The 22,933-nt window shown below is 36.8% G+C and overlaps 1 protein-coding gene and 1 pseudogene across 1 annotated transcript; one reads left to right on the top strand and one right to left on the bottom strand.

Annotated features, from left to right (window-relative positions):
- Positions 1–660: 660 nt before the first annotated feature.
- On the top strand, positions 661–4,998 carry LOC113276255 (suppressor protein SRP40-like). The gene is made up of 3 exons (XM_026525834.1): positions 661–2,036; positions 3,056–3,212; positions 3,755–4,998. The coding sequence occupies exons 1-3, from the start codon at positions 1,167–1,169 to the stop codon at positions 4,387–4,389; spliced, it is 1,662 nt and encodes a 553-aa protein (XP_026381619.1). The 5' UTR covers positions 661–1,166; the 3' UTR covers positions 4,390–4,998.
- A 10,982-nt stretch (positions 4,999–15,980) lies between these two features.
- On the bottom strand, positions 15,981–17,926 carry LOC113274142 (annotated as a pseudogene).
- Positions 17,927–22,933: the final 5,007 nt, after the last annotated feature.

Genomic DNA, 22,933 nt, shown 5'->3' with positions numbered 1-22,933 from the left:
AAATTCAAAATTGAGTGATGGTGATAAGAATTAAAGGTTGATGGTGACAACACTTGCAGTTTTGTAGCTTTCGGTCCATTTTGGTGGTGGGTGTATCTGTGGAGCTAGATTGTTCGATCGTGTTAATAACGTAAATTATTGATCTGAGAAGAAAGCAAAATGAATCTACACAGGCAAGGCCACTCCGCATTTGGATATCACTGATGGAACAGGCCGACGGATTTACTTAGCCACTACTCCCATTCTTAACTTTGGAGTTAGACTTATGCGCCAAGGCCAAGGCCACAAAAGATTTTTCACAAAAATGTACTGTAAAATCAGAGATGGAGCCAGATGTAAAACAGGTGGGGCAACTGCCCCCACTGTAAAATTTATACTACACTAACTAGGAAAAGGGGGGCAAAGTGCAGGAATTTGAATTTAGAGACCAATCACCGGTAGTATTGGATTATGGAGAATCAAAATTTTGAATGACATGAATCACATGATCCACTCAGAAAAGCTTTTCCGAAATAAGAATTGCCTCCGATTCTGGATTAGCCGACCAAACACCAATAATGTCAACTTCACCCACTTTAAGAATCACCCACTCGTGTGTATCTCTCGACTAGATCTACTTGTGTTTTATCCGGTGTGGCATTTAGTCTTTAAAAAAGCAATTCCAGTAGAACTCAAAAATTCAACCCCTAAAAAATTAAATAGAAGCATCCAAAGCAAATTTCGATGCAGTTGTACACACACTGTCACTGCTACTAACCTGGAGATCTTCACCATTTTCACAGAGTAAAACAAAACAAATCATATAAGAAACTACCCCTCTCCTTCTTTCATTTCACCATTTCAAAATTTTCTCTCACTCTCCTCTCACTTTCAAATTCAAATTTCTAGGGTTCTTAATTATCTCTTCTTCCTTCCTCTGTGCATTTCTCTATTTTGCTTCTGTGAAAGAGAGTGAGGTGGTGGTGAGAATTGAATGGAACTTGATTTGTTCTTTCTCTTTCAATTTCTGTAAACAGGTCTATCTTCTTAAATGCTCCTGTTTCTGTTTCTTTTCTTATCTACTTAAACATTCTTCATCGTCTCTTCTCTGCAATTTCTTTGAATTCAATGCAATAAGTTTTTTTTCAACTTGTTCTATCAACACATTCCTTCTTGTTTGATGAATCATGGAAATTGAGCTGAAATCAAAAAAGAAACCAGTAATGGAGAGAAGAATTGTGCTTTTAAAAGATTTCTTGAAAGAAGAAATGAGTTCATGTTCATCAAATGGATTCAAATCATTTCCAAGAAAAACTTGTTGTACTTATTCAATCAGACATCTTGTTGAAATGGATCTTAAATCTAGAGATCTAACTAAAAACCCTAGTTTCCCTAAAAACCATCATCTCCTCAGAAACAAATCATCATCAACAACAGCAACTTCAACTACAATTTCAGCATTACAAAAAGCTTCAGTCGCTGTAATCAATGTAGTCAAGTACTTAACATTTTCTTCATCATCATCCAGTAAGCTATCTTCATTATCATCATCATCGTCATCATCAAGGAAACAGGGGAATTCATTATCAAGAAGTGTCTCGAAGAAATTGAAAAGCAAAAGTTTCTGGAGAAAAAATAACAGTGAAAAGAATAACAGGAAAGTTGAGAAAGAGATCATTAAAGATGCTGGTAGAGTTAAAGATATCATGAAATGGAAATCATTTCGTGATTTACAGAAAAGATCATCTTCTTCATTATCGATTCAAACAATTACAACAACTACAAACACTATTTATAGTTGGTCACCATCATCATCTGATTCTGAATGTGATACTCATGATAATCATCATTCTCGTGAATTTAAATCATACAAACAGAAAAAAGATACAGATTCTTCTGATTTACATTGTTCTTCATCAATTAGTGTTAGTACTGGTATCAGTATTTCAGAATGTCCAGCTGATGATTCTTCAGATAATAAGCTGAATCAAAAATGTACTAGTACAAACCAAGAAATTGTTGTTGAAGAAGATGAAGAAGAAATTTCCATTCAAAAGGTACTACTAATTATTATATTATTAATCCTAGTGGTAATTATCATAATATCAATTTTAATTTTGTAGATTAGGTACCATTTTTGAATTCTTGTGTTTAATTCTGTGTCTGTTGGTAAGGGCTTATGAGTTTTCAAAATCAACATCAATCAGATTGGATTTCTTTCTTTTTAGTAGGAAGGGTATTTATGGTATTTTAACGATTCATAAACAGCTGGTGATGGGAGTTTATATCCACGTGTGACGCAATAAATGGGGTAAATCTAACATTTTTTCGGGAGTCCCGAAATTAAATTTTAATTCAGCGGAATCCACGCCGTTACTTCACGCGTTAAAACTTCAGGGCTTTAAGGTTGTTCACTGTAGCTATGTTATTTTCCTGTCAGTTAAAATTAGACCCCTCATTTGAAGCCTTATTCACAGTTAGATCCCTATTATTTTGTAGTTTTTATTTAGGTCCCTAGTTTAACTGATAGTTGGGGACAGTTATGAGAGATTAGGGTACTTTAGTCATTTAATTTATTCTTTGTAACATTTTGTCGGTCTCTTTTAGTTTAGGTAAGAGTACCTTTTTTTGACAGCACGTCGCACGAGCTGTCCACGTGGATAGTGATTAGGCACACTTTTCAACTAATCTAGGGCTGCTAGCATATGAGCCAACCCCAAAGTTGACTTTAATCCGTTCAACCCGCTTAGAATTGACCCTAACCCAGCTTTGCTAGAATGTCAACCACAGCAGCTGGTGGTTGATCTTGTAACAGATAACCCCCATTTTGGTTTGATGATTGATTAAGAGGTTTTGTTAATCCCATTAGCCATTGATTGTTCGGTTGATCGGATCTTAAGCTACCAAAGAAACTTGCTGGCATTGATTACATTGTTTTAAAAATGTTTATTTTCCTGTTATATGTGTACTTATTGTGTCATTTGTTGCCCAGCATCATCACTGTATACAGTTGTTTTACTTATTTTCGTGTGGGTGTCGTCGTTGTGATTAATGACGTGACATTAAATTTTTACAGGGAGATCTGCGGGGTGAGCAGGGCCATCAGTATGGAAAGGTCCAGCAATTTAACAGTCCGGTTTCAACTCTTGATTTTCCAAGTGAAGAAGATGATGAAGAAACTAGCTCATCTTCTTCGCCATCTTTGTTTCAATCTAGCCTTGCCAACATGGAAAGTAAGTTGCATATCATCATCAAACATATTCGATTCGAAGTGTCTATAATAACCTGAACATTACTGTTGAATTTCGCGATTAGCGGACGTGCTGCTATAAACAAATCATTAGTTAAAAAATTTGAGTAATCAATAATTAGATTGTTTACATCTAATATCACCTGAGCAAATCTATTTTTCTATCCACTTGACACCATAGTTAATGGAATCCCAATTTTTTAATTATACAGCTAAATCTTACAGAATGTGTGCAGGCAATTTTTAATGAATGCATGTGGTAACTCTGTAAATGACATATCACATTGGGAGTTAAATGCTAATGACCCTTTACAGTATGCATCACATGGTAGGGATCTCTAAGTAGCCCATCTCATGCTGGACTTCAGATTTGGAGGCTTTAAATCTAGATTTAGACCATTTAATTCGATTTAGCCGATGTTGGCAATTGATGTGGTCCAAAATTGTAGTTTGCAACTTGACATGTTCCTGCATTAATCTCATTCGTATGTACTTGATTTAATGTTGTGTAATTTTGGTTAACAGAGTCGAAGAAAAATCTTATGCAGAAAATCCGTCGGTTCGAGGGCCTTGGCCAACTAGACCCTATCAATTTAAGTAAGAGAATTGCATCATTTGAAGCCATATTGAGCCATGATTCTCTTGAATCACCAAGTGATAGTTATGCATCGTCGATTTTCACAAGTAGTTCACACGTTATTTCAACGGTATCGGAACAACAAGAAGAGGAAGAGGAGGAAGACGAAGAAGAAGATCAAATGTCCAAAGCAGAAGAAAAAGCCAAAAACCTTTTTCAATGCACCATCAAAGAAACGGCTAGAAATGAAGAGAACCTTAAATCAGTTAATAGTATCGAAGATCTTCTTTTGCTTGATTTCTTCAAAGACGAAATCATGGAAAGAACTACAGATGAAAGGGTGGTAGTAAGTAAAAGAAGTGAGGAGAAATTGGACAATGAGTTGTTGAGATTAGCTAAGAATTGGATGAATGGACAGTGTGACCCATTAGACTGGGGACTTCAAGATAGCAGAAAAGTTCATGTTAAAGAGATGGAGAAAGGTGGGCAATGGAGTATTAGTAATGAAGATATAGTATTTGAGATGGAGATTATGATTGCGGGTTCATTAATGGATGAAGTGTTAGCTGAACTCTTATCTTGAATTTTGGTTGGTTTAGAAGCACAAAACTACAACCGGACTCCATTCAATTCAAGTACAACTAAATTGCAACCATTGGAAACCTTGGCTGTTCGGGTCGTTTGCAGGAGTATTTTTTTGGATGAAAAAAAAATATGATAGAAACAGTTGCAGTACTACACCAGTAAGGATCATAGCATCTATGTGTTGATTACAGAGCTTCAAAATTGTAATGGGACTTAGTTTGTGAATATCTTAGGATAAACTTAAGGAGGCGGAATTCATTTCATTAGGGTATTTGGTTAAGAACCGCTGGTTCTTTCACTTTTGTTTTTTGGTACCCAAGAATTTGAAAGAAGCCACCTTGAGGACAAGTAAACAGTAATTCTGAATTCAGTAGGTAAGGGGACCATCATCAATTTTTTTCCAGCTTTTATTCTGTTTATCTGAAAATCTAGTTCAGATTTCAGTCATCAATCTTTGTAGTTCTGTATTACTTTCTTGAATCTGTAAACATACTACCAAATGGCCTCACGTAGAGGCAATCCTTAATGAGGATGGATGGAGAAAAGCAGAAATGGTTGTTTTTTTTGGGTGCCAAAGTGGAAACAAAATAAAACAATATGCTAGACATATGCCATCACTTATTCAATATTGGTTTAATAATAATGTACTTAGAACTTTATCCATTGATATCAAGGGCCATCCTAGTTCATAACTAGCAGCGGACAAGTTATTCAAATCAGTATGGGGGCAATGCAGGTCAACCATTGATTTCAAGGAGTAGTTGAACACTAGCAAAATTCTAAGTAATTAAATTCTTTAGTACAGAGAACATTTTTAGAGCGGCCCTCCAAACTTGAGTACAGCCTTCGACATTGACAAAACTAATGAGCCGATAGAGAAGTTGAAACTATTTGCATCTCTCCAAGTTTTCTGATTATCCAATCCAAGTCCTTCTTGCTTCCTGGAAGCAAAATCAAACATTTCTTCGAATTCTTGCATCATTTTGCGCATCTGTGTGGTGCACCACACTGGGTAGCAAGTCCAGACTTCCTCTTAAAGGCAGAAAATGGCTAAGCTAGCTTAGGAATAAGCAAATTGCACAAAATGTTGAGAAAATAACTGGGTTTGAGCCCTTGATTATTAGGTTATGTTAAGGGCCTTCTGTTGCTTTTGTTGTTAACAACTAACTGAAAATGAAAAACTCATCTTGAAAATGTTTTCATGTCTTATGCGTGGAAGTTTGATTTGTATGAGGGCCGCGTCTCTAATGAGAGACTGATGATATAAAAGGAGATACAACAGAAACAAGATTTAAAGATACAATCCATAAATTTGGAGCATGCAAACCAATTCTCCACGAGAAATAAGATTACAACCATCATTACCAACTAGTTTTATGTCATTTGCAGGGCTTTATGTTTGAAACCAAAAAATCATGAGATGTTGGAGATAACCGAAGAGAAGTGAATTGAAGTGCTCAAATTAATTCCTCAACTACAGGTGGTAAGGAAAATTAATTTTCTGGTTACAATTTGGGAGATTAAATCAATACAGCTTGATATGGCTCCGCTGGTAAAAGGCACTACCGTTTGAGAGTGCTTGGGTTCAATGAGTGCCCACTTAAATTATAGTGCACAATGTTAGATAACATTGTATACTCACACTCACACACTGCTACCATTTATATGATTATATCCTAATTCTAGTAATTTTTTCAAACGGTTGCTCTAAATTTGAATAGTGAATATATATGTTAGTTACAGGACCAATTCTGCACTCATCACTGATTCACTATGCCTAGTTTTGGAACAATGCAATTAAATTGGGAATATATATCTAAGAGCGTCCACAGTGGTACGATCAAAACCAAAGATCAAAGACCAAAACAAACGATCAAATTTGAGTTTAGTCTGTAGTGTCACGTTAAGGCAGTGGAGTATATTTAGTCGGGCGGATGTATAATCCACGCTTGCATGTGGAGCGTTTGTATAATCTTCGTTTGGGCCGGGCGGAGATATAGTTAACGCTGGTTGTGGGGCGTTGGTAAAGAATACGCTGGTTGTGGGGCGTACATATAGTTCACGCTCGGAGAAGGGGCGTACGTATAATCAACGCCTGGTGTGGCGGACGTATAATCAACGCCTGAATGAAGCGTACGTATAATCAACGCCTGTTTTGAGGCGTACGTATAATCAACGCCTGTTTCAGGCGAACGTATAATCAACGCCTCATTCAGGCGTACGTATAATCAACGCCTCACTCAGGCGTACGTATAATCAACGCTTCTCTCTTCTCTCAGGCGTACGTATAATCAACGCCTCACTGTTCTCTCAGGCGTACGTATAATCAACGCTTGGTTTCACTCAGGCGAATGAAGGAATCAACGCCTCATGGCAGGCGTACGTATAGTGTTGGACTTGTATTAACACACGTATAGAGCACATGTGGAATTAAAGCCGAGACAATCTCTAACCACCACGTATAGCCCACGTGTTCACTTGCCCTTTACCATAATCTTCTCCGTCTTCTTCTTTTCTTTTCTACCTCCTCTTTGTTTCTACCGCCCACAAACACAGAAAAGAAAAAAACGAGATACATCACAGTAACGAGCAGTAAAAGAAAAGAAAAAAACAAGATACTTGATGAACCCGGGTTACAAAAGAGGTATGTTTTTTTTTCTTAATCTCTTTTGTTTTATCGTTGTATAACTTATTTAGGGTTTTATTTGTTAAAATTAGTTTATATAAAATTGGGTTTTAACGAACTAATATGAATATGAAATTGTTTAAATTTAATTGGGTATGTGTGTTTTATGCTTTTTTAGAGATTAATATGTATGTGAAAAAAACACTATTTGCTGCTTATGTAAATTTGGTTAAATTTTTGCCGAAAATAGTTATAGAAGATCTAATTTGTGGGCGGAATAGATTTATAATTTTTGGGTATTGTAAAAATCTGTGGTTATGTAGATTATGTGGGAAATAGTTCTCACCCTTCATCTGTTTCAATCAACCTATTTCAATTGAGAGCTTCCTTTTATTGTTTTTCTGCATGTTGTCTGTTGGTAATTAATTTTAGTGAATATGGTTATCAATAGTTTTAGTTATGTAAATTATTGGATTAATTTTAAAATTATTGGATTAATTTTAAATTATTATAGTTATGTAAATTATTGGATTAATTATTGCTTTTCTGCATGTTGTATGTGAATATGGTTACCAATAATTGAATTTGTATTGTTTTTTATTGAATTTTGAGGTGATTAATTTTAGTTATGTAAATTGTAGTTATGTAAATTTTGGGAGTTACATATGTAGAAGAGCTAATTGCGTGAGTATCGAATTGATTTTTTAGTGATTTTTATGGAATCTTGAAGTGATTAAATTGGGTTGTGGAATCTTGTAATGATTTTCGAAATGCATCGGTGACGATTTAATTTGTGTTTGTGGAATTATAGAATTTGGAATTGATATGGTTTGTGTTAAGGATTTATAGTATTTGGAATATAAATGGTGATGGACTAATAAAAATATTCGTTAATGAGGGTTGGTCTTTTAATAATGTAACTGCATCTATATTGTGTGTGCACAGATGTTGAACAAATTCACAGCGCGGTTCAATGGTCGCATGAAGACGAACAAGAAACAAAAATCTGTAGCCGAAGAGGATTATAACTTAATCCCTACTGGTACAATTAAGGAGGTTGATATTCTCCGGTTAGGGAGGTTTCCTATACTGCAAGATGATAAACCGCACGCTACTACGGACATCACATTTACAGGGGAGCACAAAATGAAGTATCAACATCGTGGATCTTTGGCATCGGTAATTGATCACTATCAAACTATTTCACAACACTGTCCTAGAGCTAAATATATTATTGAAAAAGCGGGATGGCAAAATTTACTGGACATACAATGTAGCGAAACCAACCATTCAATGGTTGATTATATTGCTGAGCGGTTTTGGGATACAACAAACACTTTTCACTTCCCATTTGGTGAGATGGGATTCACCCCCTAGATTGGCTCATGTTGACTGGACTGAGTATCGGTGATGGGCCTGATGTTCCTTATGATTCGGGGAAGTACCAATTTGAACATGTTCGTGAGCATATCTTTCCGGATATCCAAGATGTCACGCTCTGTCCAAAAGCACCGTCGTGGGTTTCAAATTCAATTACAATTAAATATTTAAGGTCATATTTCTTCGAAGACAAGTTGGTTGCGGCTGAAAATGATAACACCCTTGCTCATAGAGTAGCAATTGCCTTTTTCTTGTATGTTTTGGGACATTTTTTCTTTTCTAATGCAAAGACTTATATTGATGCTGGATGGTTAGCTGCTTTTGAAAATCTTGATGTAGTTTCCACGTATGACTGGGGTGGTGCCGCGTTTTCGAAATTGTATGCGGCACTCCGGTTATCTGGGAGGAGACAGAAGGCACTATGTGGTCCATTCCAAGTATTAGAGGTATTCTTTCAATCTAGTTATTTTTCCTCTCATTGTTTATTTTGTTGCTAAGTTATTAAATTGGCTAATTATTTTGATGGAGTCGTTTTGGGGGTATGAATACCTGGGCATATGTCGACCAGAAATCCCAGAGGCGAGTACAGAACAAAAATGGCCCGTATCTTCTAAATGGAATGTACCGAAGAATACAAATGATATTTTCCGTTGTAGGGATTTACTGAGTAAGCTTACTGCTGAACAAGTGACATGGCGCCCATGGGAATCATACAGAGAAGTTCTTGCATCTGATATGGGATGCACGGCTACGCGGCTATCAGACTCGAGATATATATTTTCTTACATGGGCATTGTGAGTATACTAAATTTTATTATAAACATACTTACTATATAACATATTTTTTTCTATATAACATACTTACTAAATTCTTATTCCCTTTCTAACTGCACAGCACAACATGTATCTTGGTGAAAGGTGTTGGCGGCAAAACCATTGTACTTTCGCTGTTCCTATAAGACTACACACAGTTATAGGGGATATTGGCAATATTCAAGCCGAACGCCTAAAAAAGAAGGTTTGGTCGATGCAACAGAGATAGTGCAAGTTGTTAAAGATTATGATATATATTACAATACTGGAGAATGGTAACCAACTACAAAGATTATGTGACTCATCCTATTTGGGAAGCCCATACATATGGGTATGTCGGTGACTTGTATACGGAACCAATTGAACAACCTGCTGAACATGTACATATCCCTCCTCCACATCTATTATCCCACGTAAGTGTACTTTCGACTTTTTATTGTACGTTCGATTTTTGTTGGTATATTTGTACTTATGTATTTTATTTTTTCTTGACAGCATGAAGCTTACACATTATTTCAAGAAAATGCTGATTTTAATCAACAATTTCGCGAATTTACATTAAAACAAACGAAGGAGAGGATGGACGTTATTATGTCGAAAGAAGCAGAAATACAAAGGCTAAATAATGCGAACGTTGATTTGCAGCAACAACTATCTCTTTTCCGTATGCCGCACACTGTCCAACCTCCCCTTGGATACGGTTCCTTTTCCCAAACAATGCCATCACAAGTTTGGAGTTGTATGAATCAAGGATCAGCTTCAACAATGTCCTCAGTCAATACCAATGCGAGAACGCACATGCCTTTTATGGCACCAAGATCGTCGACTTCGGATAATGATAATATGAAGGGTTAATTTGTTATGACTATTTAGATGACCTGTCTTTGGAGTTATCTTTTCTTATCTTATATAGTATAGTCATTCATATAGTATAGTCTATCATATAGTATGTCATATCAGGTCACTGACAAACACTTTATCTTTTTTGGAAAACACATTTGCGTGAACCCAAAAAAATATCTATTTTTGGTTTTTTTAATGCTCTTGAAAATGGGTTATAAATTAAAGACCTGATCACTCAATATATGAATAACAATACATCTCTTCTGCTTCATATAGTAATGGAACACTATGAGAAAACCGCTCATTATTGCTCTTCTGTTTCTTCTTCATCTTCTTCTTCTAATAGTAGTTTTTATTCCTCGGATGATGATGCAATAGCAATTATGCAAAATAACATGGCCGTTAGTTTGGGAGTCCTTGTTACAAATTCAAAATGGCCTCAAACTCGTATCAGAATACCAAGAGATCGTGAGTCAGGGGCTGAACTTCTATGGAACGACTATTTCTCTCCGTACCCAAACCAACCACCCAATGTTTTTCGCAGAAGATTTAGAATGCGTCGACAATTGTTTAACCGGATAGTGGAAGGTGTTACCAATGCAAACAGATATTTTGTTCAAAAGCCCGATGCTTGTGGAGTTTTAGGATTAAACCCTCATCAAAAAGTAACAGCAGCAGTACGAATGTTAGCTTACGGATGTGCGGCAGATGCAATAGACGAGTACTTACGCATAGGAGAAACAACTGTGCTGGAAGCTACTCGTAGGTTCTGTAAGACGATTGTGAATGTGTATGGGAAAGAATATTTGCGTGAACCAACGGCTGGTGATATTGAACTGTTGCTCAAGCAAAACAAAGACCGGGGATTTCCTGGGATGCTGGGTAGTCTAGATTGCATGCATTGGAAATGGGATAAATGTCCGTCGGCAGAATCTGGGGCTTACACCGCGTATAAAGGGAGCGAAAGTATCGTGTTGGAGACAGTGGTGTCGTATGACCTATGGTTTTGGAATGCTTTTTTTGGTATGCCCGGCTCTAACAACGATATTAATGTTATGAACCGTTCTTTTGTTTTTCGAAGTCTTGTAACAGGAAAAGCACCGCCGGTGAGCTATGAGGTGAACGGACATTCATATGATATGCCGTATTATCTAGGTGATGGAATATACCCAGAGATTCCTACTATTATTATGGCCATTAAACATCCGGTTGGTAGGAAAAAGGAAATATTTTCATCGATGCAAGAGGGTGCAAGAAAAGATGTTGAACGGGGATTTTGTGTACTTCAACAACAATTTGGAATCATCAAACAACCTGCAAGAATGTGGAATCCAGATGTGCTTGCCTATCTCATGAAAACTTGTATTATCTTACATAATATGATAGTCGAGGATGAGCGTCTACCCAGTGACTGGCCACATGTTTATGAACAACGTAGCAACGCAACACCGGTTAATATATTAAGAGGCAATAGTGACGAGTTTTCCCAAATTAGAGCTCAGCAACGCCGACGTGCAATGCGTAACAAAGATGCACATATTCGCTTGCGTGATGACTTGATCGAATATATATGGGTAGAATATGGGAATTAAAAATTGTCGTTTGCCATTTCCTTTCTATGTTAAATTTGGTAATCATCCTCAAGTTTTCCCAAATGATTTTGCTGTACGTTCTATTATCTCTTTGTATGTAAACATCCTCAAGTTTTAATTAAGGTCGTATGTTTCGAAAAAGTAGAAATTTAATTCAAATCAACGGAAGTAAATTTAAAATCCAAAAATTACATAATAATAATGCTAATTGTTCAGATAATAAGAAATTTAAAACATAATAATACTAATAATACTACTAATCACTAAATAGGAGAAATAATTAAGGTTTGAACTATTCCGCCTTTGTGTTAAGATTGGTTTCTTCTATTCCGAACTATCTCCGCCCTGCGAAGTTGGAAGTACTCTTGTTGTACATGATCCATTTTTTGAAGATCCATCATAATGATGCGAAATTCGTCGTCTTCAGCTTGCTTGGCTATTTTTGCCGCATGTTCAGCTTGTTTTGCTGCAAACTCTGCTGCTCTTTGTTCCATCTTGAATCTTGATTGTGCTTGGTAATGAGTATTGAAATTTTGTTGTTCTTTAATAATTATTCCCATCAATTCCTCTTGGTGACTGGATTTCTCTCTCCCTGTTTTCTTCAATCTTTTTGCTGCTTTTTCCCCATCTTACGAAGATATGTGTTCTCTATGTCTCCCCCATCTGTGTCGTTACCGGTCTCTCCTTGAGTTGTTGTTTGCGGTCCTTCATCATCTTCCTCGTTATTCTCATAAGTTTCCAAATCATGTGTCGTATCGAATACAAAAGTCGATCGCCGATTATATTTTATATTTTCTAACACAATTGGGTAGCACTCTTCGTGCTTAAATTTTTTCCCATCGTTGCATTCCTTGAACCTCTTGTTAACTTCTTCAAGCTGTTAATGTTTTTAAAAACACTTAAGTACATGGGCGCTTATTAAATATTAGAAAACAATTGTTCGAAAAATCAAGAATGCTTACCTTCTTTTCAGGACCCCATCCAGTATGATATTCACCTTCAACTTCTGCCTCTTTTGCCGAAAATTACGCCACATCTTTACTTATTCCCTGATATCGTTTTTGCCAAGAACTCCAAGACCGCTCTGGATTATTAGGTAAATGAAGTTCAATATCATCCTTGATACGAGTCCACAACGTCGCCTCTGATTGATCAGCTCCAACACTAGAATATTGAGATATAGATAAATGAATTTTACACATTGTTACATCTTCGATTGTCGTAAAATTTGGACCTCGTGCTACTCTTGGTGCCATTGTAAGCGAATCCGTGAAAATTTTCCAAATGATTTGAAAGCAGAAATAATATTTCTTCTTATTGGTGTGATAGATAGTTTGAAGTATTAGTCGTGGGAAAATGTCACAGGATCTCATGTGTATATATAAGTGTTTCTTCCGAAATTTTCAACGTTCCAAAATGTCTTCCAAACTTTCCAACGTTCCAAATTATCCAACGTTCCATTTTCTTCAACGTTCGAATTACCACCGGTATAAAAAAATTTCAAAATCAATTTTGTCTAAGTATTTTAGTTTTTTTTTAAACTCAAGCTTGGGGCGTTAACTATATAAACGCCTGGCGTGGGGCGTTAACTATATCAACGCCGGGATGGGGCGTTAACTATATAAACGCCTGGCGTGGGGCATTAATTATATCAATGCCTGTCTGGGGCGTTAACTATATAAACGCCTGGCGTGTGGCGTTAACTATATCAACGCCGGGATGGGGCGTTAACTATATATACGCCTGGCGTGGGGCGTTAAGAATATCAACGCCGGGTTGGGCCATTTGTATAATCTTCGTCTGAATGGGGCGTTAATTTTATGAACGCCTGACGTGGGGCGTAAACTTTAGCAACGTCCCAACGGGCGAACATTTTATCAACGCCTGAATCGGGCGTAACTTATATACACGCCTCTTTATGGGGCGGTGACTTTACGTACGTTTCACAACAAGCGTAGATTATATACACGCCCGATGCCAAACGGTGATTATACCTCCGCTCCACTATATATAGTTTTGGTCTTGGTCCCAGACCAAATATGGTCTGGAATTTGGTTTTGGTCCAGATTTTAGTCTTTACTCCGTCCCGTTGCGTCTCGTCCCTGGACCATAATTATAGGTTTGCTCGTCCACTGCAGTTGCTCTAAGTACTCAAATTTTATTTTATCCATGTGAAGGGTAATCATAACAATTCCCTTTGACATGGGAAAGGTGAATAGTAAAATGACTATGGATCACAAATAGATGATGCAAAATCAAAACAATTCAAGGATCTGGCTTAGGTGAAGTTCTTTTTTTTTTTTAATAAAAGAAACAGGGGGTAACCCTGCAAGTTACATGACAATAATATTGTTTCCTTCTTGTGTTACCAGAGTCGGCAGAAAGTTCTTGAGAGTTTGAGGATACCAGTTACAAAACACAAACAAGTTAAGACTCTTAGTTGCTAGCTTACAATCTATATGGTTCTCAACTACTGGGATTAGGTTGATACTAAAAATACTATTGATGCATAATATAAAGTTTTTAGTGTTGTCTCCATGCAGCTTGATTCGATCGTTGCGGAGATCTAAAACCTGAAGAGAGATTACTTCCAAGACTTTCTCGTTGTCATTGTCAATTTGCACATTTGGGTGATTCAATTGTCGTAACCATTGGATTGTCATAGAAGCTGCCTGCTCCTCCAAGTCCGGTCCATCGTCTGCTACAGCTGGGAGAGTCCTTCCTCCAACGAAAGCCCCTGTATTATCAGAAGTAATTAGAGCAATTGCAGCAGAATTAGAGTTCCTTCTGGTAGCACACGTAATATTAACCTTAATGGTAAAACTGTCAGGTTTAACTGAAACTCTAGACCTCTTAACTTCTATTTCCTGGCTATTATCTAGGTTGTGTTTGGTATTTCTATTGCTGTTTATTGTTGTGACGACCAAATCAGCTGTTCTACTTATGTTTAGAGTTTTCTTTTCGAAAACCCAATCACACCTAGCTTTCCAAATTCCCCACATTGCCGTGCCTAATACTTCCGCATTATTTCCTTTAAAGCTAATATCATGGCTATGGCTATATAAGCAATTTAGAAACCACATGTGAAAATCCAAATCAGTATTCTCTAAATATAACATATGAAGACCTAGCCTATCATACACAACAAGAGTAAAATCACAATACATAAATAAGTGAGTTAGGGTTTCTTCCTGCTTCCCACAGTTGGGGCATAATTTGTTAATTGAGTGAATAATCTGACCAATCCTTTCATTGAGAGGTAAAATTGAGAGCACATATTTCCAGTTGAAGGTTTTGATTCTTGGCATCACATCGTGCTCCATATTTCTTTCCACATTCTCTGAGCTTGAGCATCTTCTGTTCTTCCAACTCTTATCAGCTTATTGTAAAATGACTTAGTAGTGAAGCAACCTTTCTGTTCCAAAGTCCAGGTAAGTTGATCCTCTTCCCCACTTTTTATCTCAATAGTTATGATATTAGGTATGCAGTGATCCTCAAAGTATGTCTCTAGTTTTTGCATGTCCCAAATCCTCTCCTGATCATCGTAGTCCATTAGTTCACTTAACCATGTCACTGGAGGAAGATCCTTATAATTTTTGACTTGTGTAAAACCCTCTTTGAACCATTTGTCCTCCCATATTTTGATGTTGTTTCCGTTTCCCACCTTCCACAGCGAATTTCCTCTGACATTGTGCGCCTCTCTAGTGATGTTCTTCCAAACCCATGAAGCTGTAGTAGGGCATTTATAGTTTTGTTGAAGAATGTTCTTCTCCTTTAGGTACTTGTGCTCATAAATTTGTGCCCACAAAGCTGTTGGTTCATTCATTAGTCTCCAAGAAGCCTTAGCAATCATGGCAGCATTGAAGATTCTGAGGTTAAGAAAACCTAGACCTTCTAAGCTCTTAGGAATACACATTGAAACCCAGGCTCTTAGGTAGACACCCTTGTTCCTTCTTTATCTTTCCCCCCAAAAAAACTCTCTTTCTAACCTATCGATTTTGTTTATTGTGTCAATAGGAATTTTAAAGCTATTCATTTGAAAAATAGGAACAGTAGAGGTCGAGGTTTGCACCAAGACAGACTTCCCGATGCAGAAAGAGTGCTATTATAGCTTTTCAGCTTGTTATCCACTCTGTCGATGAGACACCGGAAAAAGTCAGTTTTAGAGACATGGGTAAATAGGGAATACCCTAAATACTTGTCTCTAATGGAGATCTCATGCACTCCAAGAATGGTTGTTACACTATCCACCACAGATTGATGTGTGTTGCTACTAAAAAAGATACCAGATTTTTCGAAATTAATGAGTTGCCCCGACTCTCTGCTAAAATCGGAGAAAATTTTGAAAAGATTGGTACCCTCTTCTTTATTAGCATTAGTAAAGACTAGAAGGTCATCTGCAAAAAGCAGGTGAGAAATAGAAGGGGCATTAGGAACAACTTTGATGCCATGAATTAAGCCCTTATTTTCCGCAATGCATAGCGTTCTGGATAACACTTCCATACACATAATGAACAGGTAGGGGGATAGAGGATCCCCTGCCTTACTCCTCTAGTAGGAGCAAACCTTTTTCCGGGAACACCATTTATTAAGACATTAGCTGTGACTGTGGATATGCATTGTTACACCATACCACACCATTTTTCATTAAAACCAAGTTTTCCCATGACAGAGAGTAGGAAATTCCACTCAATTCTGTCGAACGCCTTAGACATATCTATTTTGACGTCCATGAGAAACTCCTTACCTCTCTTAGTTCTCATAGTATGGATTAGCTCATGAGCCACAATAATATTATCAGATATTTACCTTCCCGGTATGAAGACGGACTGATAAGGAGAGTTGATTTTTGGTAACAGACTCTTGAGTCTATCATCCTCAAGAAAGTTTGCCTTCCGCTTAGGTGAAGTTCGAAATTAGCCATATCATCCTGAAGAAAGTTTGCCTACACTTCTATTCCATCACCACATTTCGTATCATTCATGACAATTATGTTCTTGTTCGGCTCAATAAACGGATCAGTAGTTACCCAAATTGGCTTACCCCAACCAAAATCAGCATCATATAATCCGAACCTGCACCAACTGGTCATCAACAAGGCTAAACCTTCATTTTCAACACCAGTAATATTTTTCGCTATGGGTTCCACATAATCACCAACACATCTTAGAAAGATTTTCTCAATGCAACTTTTATCACCCTTTACCATATTTATTTCTCCTCTCAACTGAGCTACAAATTCAGTTAACTGAATACTAGTATGGTTGGTGGTACTTTTTGTCGCCGTTGTTGCTGATAATGCCACCGTAACCATCCCAGTAAAATTCCCAAATGACACATCAAGTAATGGCGGGTCGATTCTCTTTCTATAGTTCACTGTAAGGTTTACCGTTGACAAAGAACCAGCCGGAGAGGATATGACGGCTGCCTTCCATATCAAAGCCGCAACAACCTCAACCCTTGTTGGCCTAGAGGATTTATAGTTACCATGCATCAATACTTCTAGCTTTTCACGTAGAGATGTTATTTTTACCGCATCAAACACAAATCTTTTGCTGACAATTTTATCTCCTCTGACATCTTCTTGGGGATAGGGAACCGCTATGGGTGGCACACCTGATGGAGATACCAATTGTTCTCTAGGGGGGAATAGAGATGCCGAGTCGAAAGAAGGAAGCAAATTCTGGTTTGTGGTTGGGGCAGCAATAGCGCCGCCATCACGAGTTGTGTTGGTGGTGCCTGCCCAATTACGAATGAATGTACTCATGGTGCATAAATCTGCGATCTTGTGTGATGTGCACAAACAAATGGCAGTTCCACCGCAATTGAACATGTTCACTTGAACAATCACCTGTGCTTCCTTAACAAATTTCATGGATACGACTTCGGATGGAAGAAGCAAATTTAAGGATTCATTTGGCTGCATCATGAAGTCACACATTTTACCTTTGATTTTTACTACGGAGAAGCCAATACCTTCATCGTTACAGTCGATAACAATGTTATCTTTCATCCTACCGGCCATTGGATAAAAGTGAACTAGCGTTTCAGAAAGAGACTTCGATCTTAAGCAAATCAATATCATCATGGTGCTTGCTTCCGGGAGTACTATTAGCGACGGCGACCAAAGGGTAGAAAAGTATGATTGGAATATAAACTGGAGAACAATATTGATCGAGAAGTGACAGATTGAAGTTTCTTAGTTGATTTGGGGTTGGAGTTGTGGGTTTAATGGTTTCCTTGGAGATTACTTCAACAACAGCGCTAGACATTGCCATATCCTTAACTGTTCCGCAAGATGGATAATTTCAATTGACTGAAATCTTTCCAAATATAAGAATGACAAGGGAAGGCAGGGGATAAGCTTTTCTATTCCTTAATGAATTTTGTAATGAAAAAAATTAAGGTTTAGATAGCCAAGACTCAAGAGCATCTAAAATGGCGTCACAGGCAGCTAATAAAGCCAAATATGCTGAATCATAGGAGTAGTATTTAGTTTTAAATATGGATTTTAAGCAAAACACGCAATGAGATTTAAAAACATAGCCGCCAGGTTAGCATAAAAAGAAGAAGAAGCTACTTAATTCTCTTCCCCTGCCTTATTTGTCAAATTAGCTGAAGTCCAATGATCATCTCCTTTGTTCAATGATTTTTAAAACATCATGGTATCACTTCAATTAAGGAATAACTTCGTGGTTGTTTTCATGCTGATAGAACATCGTAACATAGCATATCATGCTGGGGATGGAGAAAGGCAGAAATGGTTGTTTTTTTAGGGGCAAAAGTGGAAATGAAATAAAACAAAATACTAGATGTATGACATCACTATTCAATATCGATTCCATGAATGATAATGTTAAGTAACTCAAGTTGCGTCATGGAATGGAAATCAATGTCGGACGTGGAAAGATATACCTGTACTGTGAGTACTAACAGAATTAAGATTTTGCTTACAGCTCTCAAATTGTTCTAGACAAGGTCCTCTGCCCATCCTGTTTTGACGCGTCAACACGAGTACATCAAAATATGAGATTGTCCCAAAATACTGTGCCGTTTTACTATTTTATATTGGTGCACCGCACCATGGCAAAAACAGGCTCAGTCTCCCTCCCGAAGGCCCTACGAAAGCAAAATTAGCAAGTTCATCATAGAAGGCTGTTTTTAGTCATACCTAAATCTTTCTAGGCATATAAAACAATAGTCCCATCTTGGGTGATCTTATAAGGGGTATCCTATGGGTAGTTTAATTTCCTATATACCCTTGATACAAAAATTTAAAATCATTTTTCTAAAAAATCAAAATCAGTTTCCCTTAACATCTCTTCTTCTTCCTCCTCTAGCCGAACTCTTCCCCTCCCGCGAAAAAAAAAAAATTCATCATCGTGATTAATTGTCGATTCGTAAAAATTTGATCGTCGATTAAACTCAACTACATAATGACTCGTACAAAGAAAAGCAGGGACTAGGCAAACCAAATCGTCTTCTAATCCATCAATTGAAGAAGAAGAACCAATTGAAGATGAAGGTGTAGAAACTGAAAATCAACCACCAATTGAACCAGAAATTGAACCAACTGCATCTCCAACTCCGAAATGAGGATAAGAAAGTAAGTTTTACAAACCCAATCTCCTATTTGCTGTTTTTCATCGATTAAATGACGGTTACGGTGTTGGGTTCGGCGCAAAATTGAGTTGTGTTTTTAGCCGAATTGTTCTTCACAAAAGCTTCCTGCAAGTGTATATGAACAGTTCGACATGAAATTTCAAGCCGAACCTAGTCACAGATAGAGATGCATAAAGGTTCGGCGTATTCGATAATCATAATATGTGCCGAACCTAGCACATTTACGAGGTTCGGCTATTACGATATTCACATTATGTGCCGAACCAATACAAAATTCTTACCCCAACAATTATCAGGAATATAAATGATCAGGTTCGGCTTATATAATACTTATGTCAATAGCCGAATCATGTACTACCAAAAGGTTCGGCGCTTACGATTTTCTCAATATAAGCCGAACCTCACATAATTTTTCTTCCGGATCATACAGGATTAGGTTCGGCTCATTATGACATTTTTAAACAAGCCGAACTAGGGGCTACAAAGTGGGATCGACTCATAATAATAATACTTTCAGCTTGTCGAACTGTTCATTAGTTGTCAATATCCAGGTAGGTTCGGCTGATATATTAAGCCGAACATATTCCAGTCTCGCCGAACCTTAGTGAAAAAACACAAACTTTTTATGATTTTAAACTACAAAAGTGAGATTAAACATAAGATAGAAGTGTACCCTTCTCATCCATTGAATCAAATACAAGCTTTTTTCTCATTTTCCCCTTCTCCTTCTCCAAAAAAATCTAACTTTTTTTTTTCTTACTCAAAAATTTTCATCTACACAAATTTATAACTAAATAATCTTAAAACTAATCACTAATCATTAATCACTAATCACTAATCAGAATTATTTTAACTAATCATTAGTATTAACACTAATCCTAAAAGGACATATTTACCATTAACAAAAATATTTGGTTAAGGGGCTTATGATTTTGCTATTTACAACCTTTTTTTGTCTTTATTCAGTATGCCCCGAAAATTTTACGTATGCCCAAAAACAGCCTTCTCCTCGAAATGTTACCAAGAATCCAAGACGACCGTTTGTGGATAAGATTAGTGGGCTTGGTCCTCTAATGGGCTGGAATTGGGTCTTCACAGTAATTATCACTACCTTTACTTTAGCATGAAATGAGCATGCCTGATCTTCAATCCTTCTTGCAATCATGCGCGTGGTTAACTGTCCAATGTGCGTATTGTATCAACTAATTTCATGTCTTGCATGTGATTATTAAGTTCATATGAGCAGCCTTTTCTTTCTCATGTGTTTGACGATATAAAAGGGGAAGAAATATAACCCTAGGGATAAAGTCTGAATCGCAATAAATTCAAATTTGGAACTTGAAAACCAAATTAACCGATCCAAGATAAGAAGACTTCTGAGTAGTTCTGTCTTTGACGTAGTATGATGTCTAGATACTTCTATGGATGCTTTACGTACATAAACGAGTGAGATGGTGGAGATAACTAAATTCAAGTAAATCAGAATTAGCCAATCAGTACACTAATACATTCATTAGAACTTGATCCGGGTATACATTCACTGGTAGCGGTAATACAAGTCAAGAATTGCGCTGTATTGGAAGTATATGATTAAAGATAACGAGTCAACTACATAAAAAATCATCTATTTTGAACTGTTAATTTAAAAATCTACTTCCGAAATCCGCTTAAGACTTCATTAATCAAAACAGACTTACAACTAATGCTAGATTATGCGGGATTGTTAAAGATATACTCCCTCCGTCCTACTATTAGTTGACCTATTTACTTTTAGATATTGTCCAATATTAAATAAGTAGATATTTTAAAATTATCATTGATTATTGTTAGTATAAGAAATATGCATAATTTGATAGACATGTTTATATTCGTTATGTAGATGCTTTAAAATGCTTTTCAATGGTATGAAGTTTGCGAACATCCATGTTGTAATTTGAGACATAAATCATTTCAAAATTTCACTAGCTATTACCCATAAGGGTATGGTTGTAAAAGATACTTAAAAACACTTTTTTGCCTTCCTTACCTTAAGAATTGTGCAAACTTGAACTAGGTCATCTAATAGTGGGACAGAGGGAGTATCTCCTTATTGTTTATTCGGCTGTGAGTAAAAGAAAGCCGTTGAATATCTCTTTTTTTATTGTCAATTAGCTAAATTGTTAGGCCTTTATTCCTCATCCTATGCGATTTCATTTCGATAGTTATACCAAATTCCTAGAAAATTTTAAGGATTGGGTGCAAACTGTTTGTACCTCTAAAAAATAGCCGCAAAGCATGCTGCTCAAGCTCGCCTAGCTCGTGTTCACTTCCGCTAACCCAAAAGAATATCCCACTAGTTTTTAGATATTTTGATTCCCAAGTTACTTGCATATGAAGTTTGCTTTAATAACTAGGGTCTAACATAGATTATATAAATACATGGGTCCATACCTAAGAGGCCGTCAACCTTTTCTATGCTTTGTAATCCGGAGAAAAGCCATTGAATCAAATACATCACTAAAATATTTTTTCTTACAGGAATTTGTCCGAGAATGTAGGCATAACACGCCGAACCACGTTAAATTCTTGTCTCTTTTGTTTATTTGTAATTCGTGTTCTTATCTTATTTCACATCGTCATCATCAAATCAATCGTGTTTTGTGCTGAAAATTATTCGTGTTACAAACACAAACACAAACACCTATCAATTTAATACTCATCTAATTATCTTTGACTAAAATGTGGTTCACATGGAAAGAAATTTTTTAAAGGAAAACAAAATCCTCCGATACATGTTACTCTAGCTATCCAGTGATGTATCCAATATTGGCCCAGGAAAAATAACACTCCAGAAAAGGTTAAGCCTTATCCAATTACCCGTACCTTAGTGGAGTTTTTTTTTTCTTTTCTTTTTTTGACTTTAAAAGGTCAAGCCTTATTGCCTTGGAAGAGTTGATTCAGCACAACTCAACGATAATATTGTTGAGCAGAAAGAAAGGGAAGAGCAGCATCTGAATGGCTACTCAGAGTAGGACGAAGTTTTACTTCCACGTATTTGCATGATAAAAATAAACAACCCACGTGTATGACTTAGATGGTGATACTCAAATATGTCTTTAACTAAAGTAATTACTCATTTAAGTATATTTTTAGTGTTTGTGGACGTGCAACGTAGGTGCATTCTACTTGTGGGTTTTAAGCAAAACACGCAATGAGATTCAAAAACATAGCCGCCAGGTTAGGATAAAAAGAAGAAGGCAGAAATGGTTTTTTTTTGGGGCAAAAGTGGAAATGAAATAAAACAAAATACTAGATATATGACATCACCATCTCCCCTGCTTTAAAATACTAAATCATATGAGCTCCCGCACGGTGAGTATAACATCCCTCTCAAATTAAATTAGATAAAAGCTTTCACAAAGAGCAATTCGACAAGTGACGGAATTCTATTGGTTGATACATTAAAAACTGGATTACACTATGTTTACACCCTATATTTAACTGGCCGTTAGCAAAAAACGTGGGTACACAATACTTCTATCAGCTTTTTTGCGTAAATAATTCATTACACTTTGTTTACACCGAATCTTAACTGGACGTTAATTGACGTCGTTGGTGTGGACAGTACCTACATCAAACTTGACCTAAGGCTAACGGAGATACCGATATGAAGAGAGTTTATTCTC

Source organism: Papaver somniferum, chromosome 4 (assembly GCF_003573695.1).
Source record: "Papaver somniferum cultivar HN1 chromosome 4, ASM357369v1, whole genome shotgun sequence".
Classification (NCBI taxonomy): domain Eukaryota; kingdom Viridiplantae; phylum Streptophyta; class Magnoliopsida; order Ranunculales; family Papaveraceae; genus Papaver; species Papaver somniferum.
This window is presented reverse-complemented; position numbering and strand designations above follow the sequence as displayed.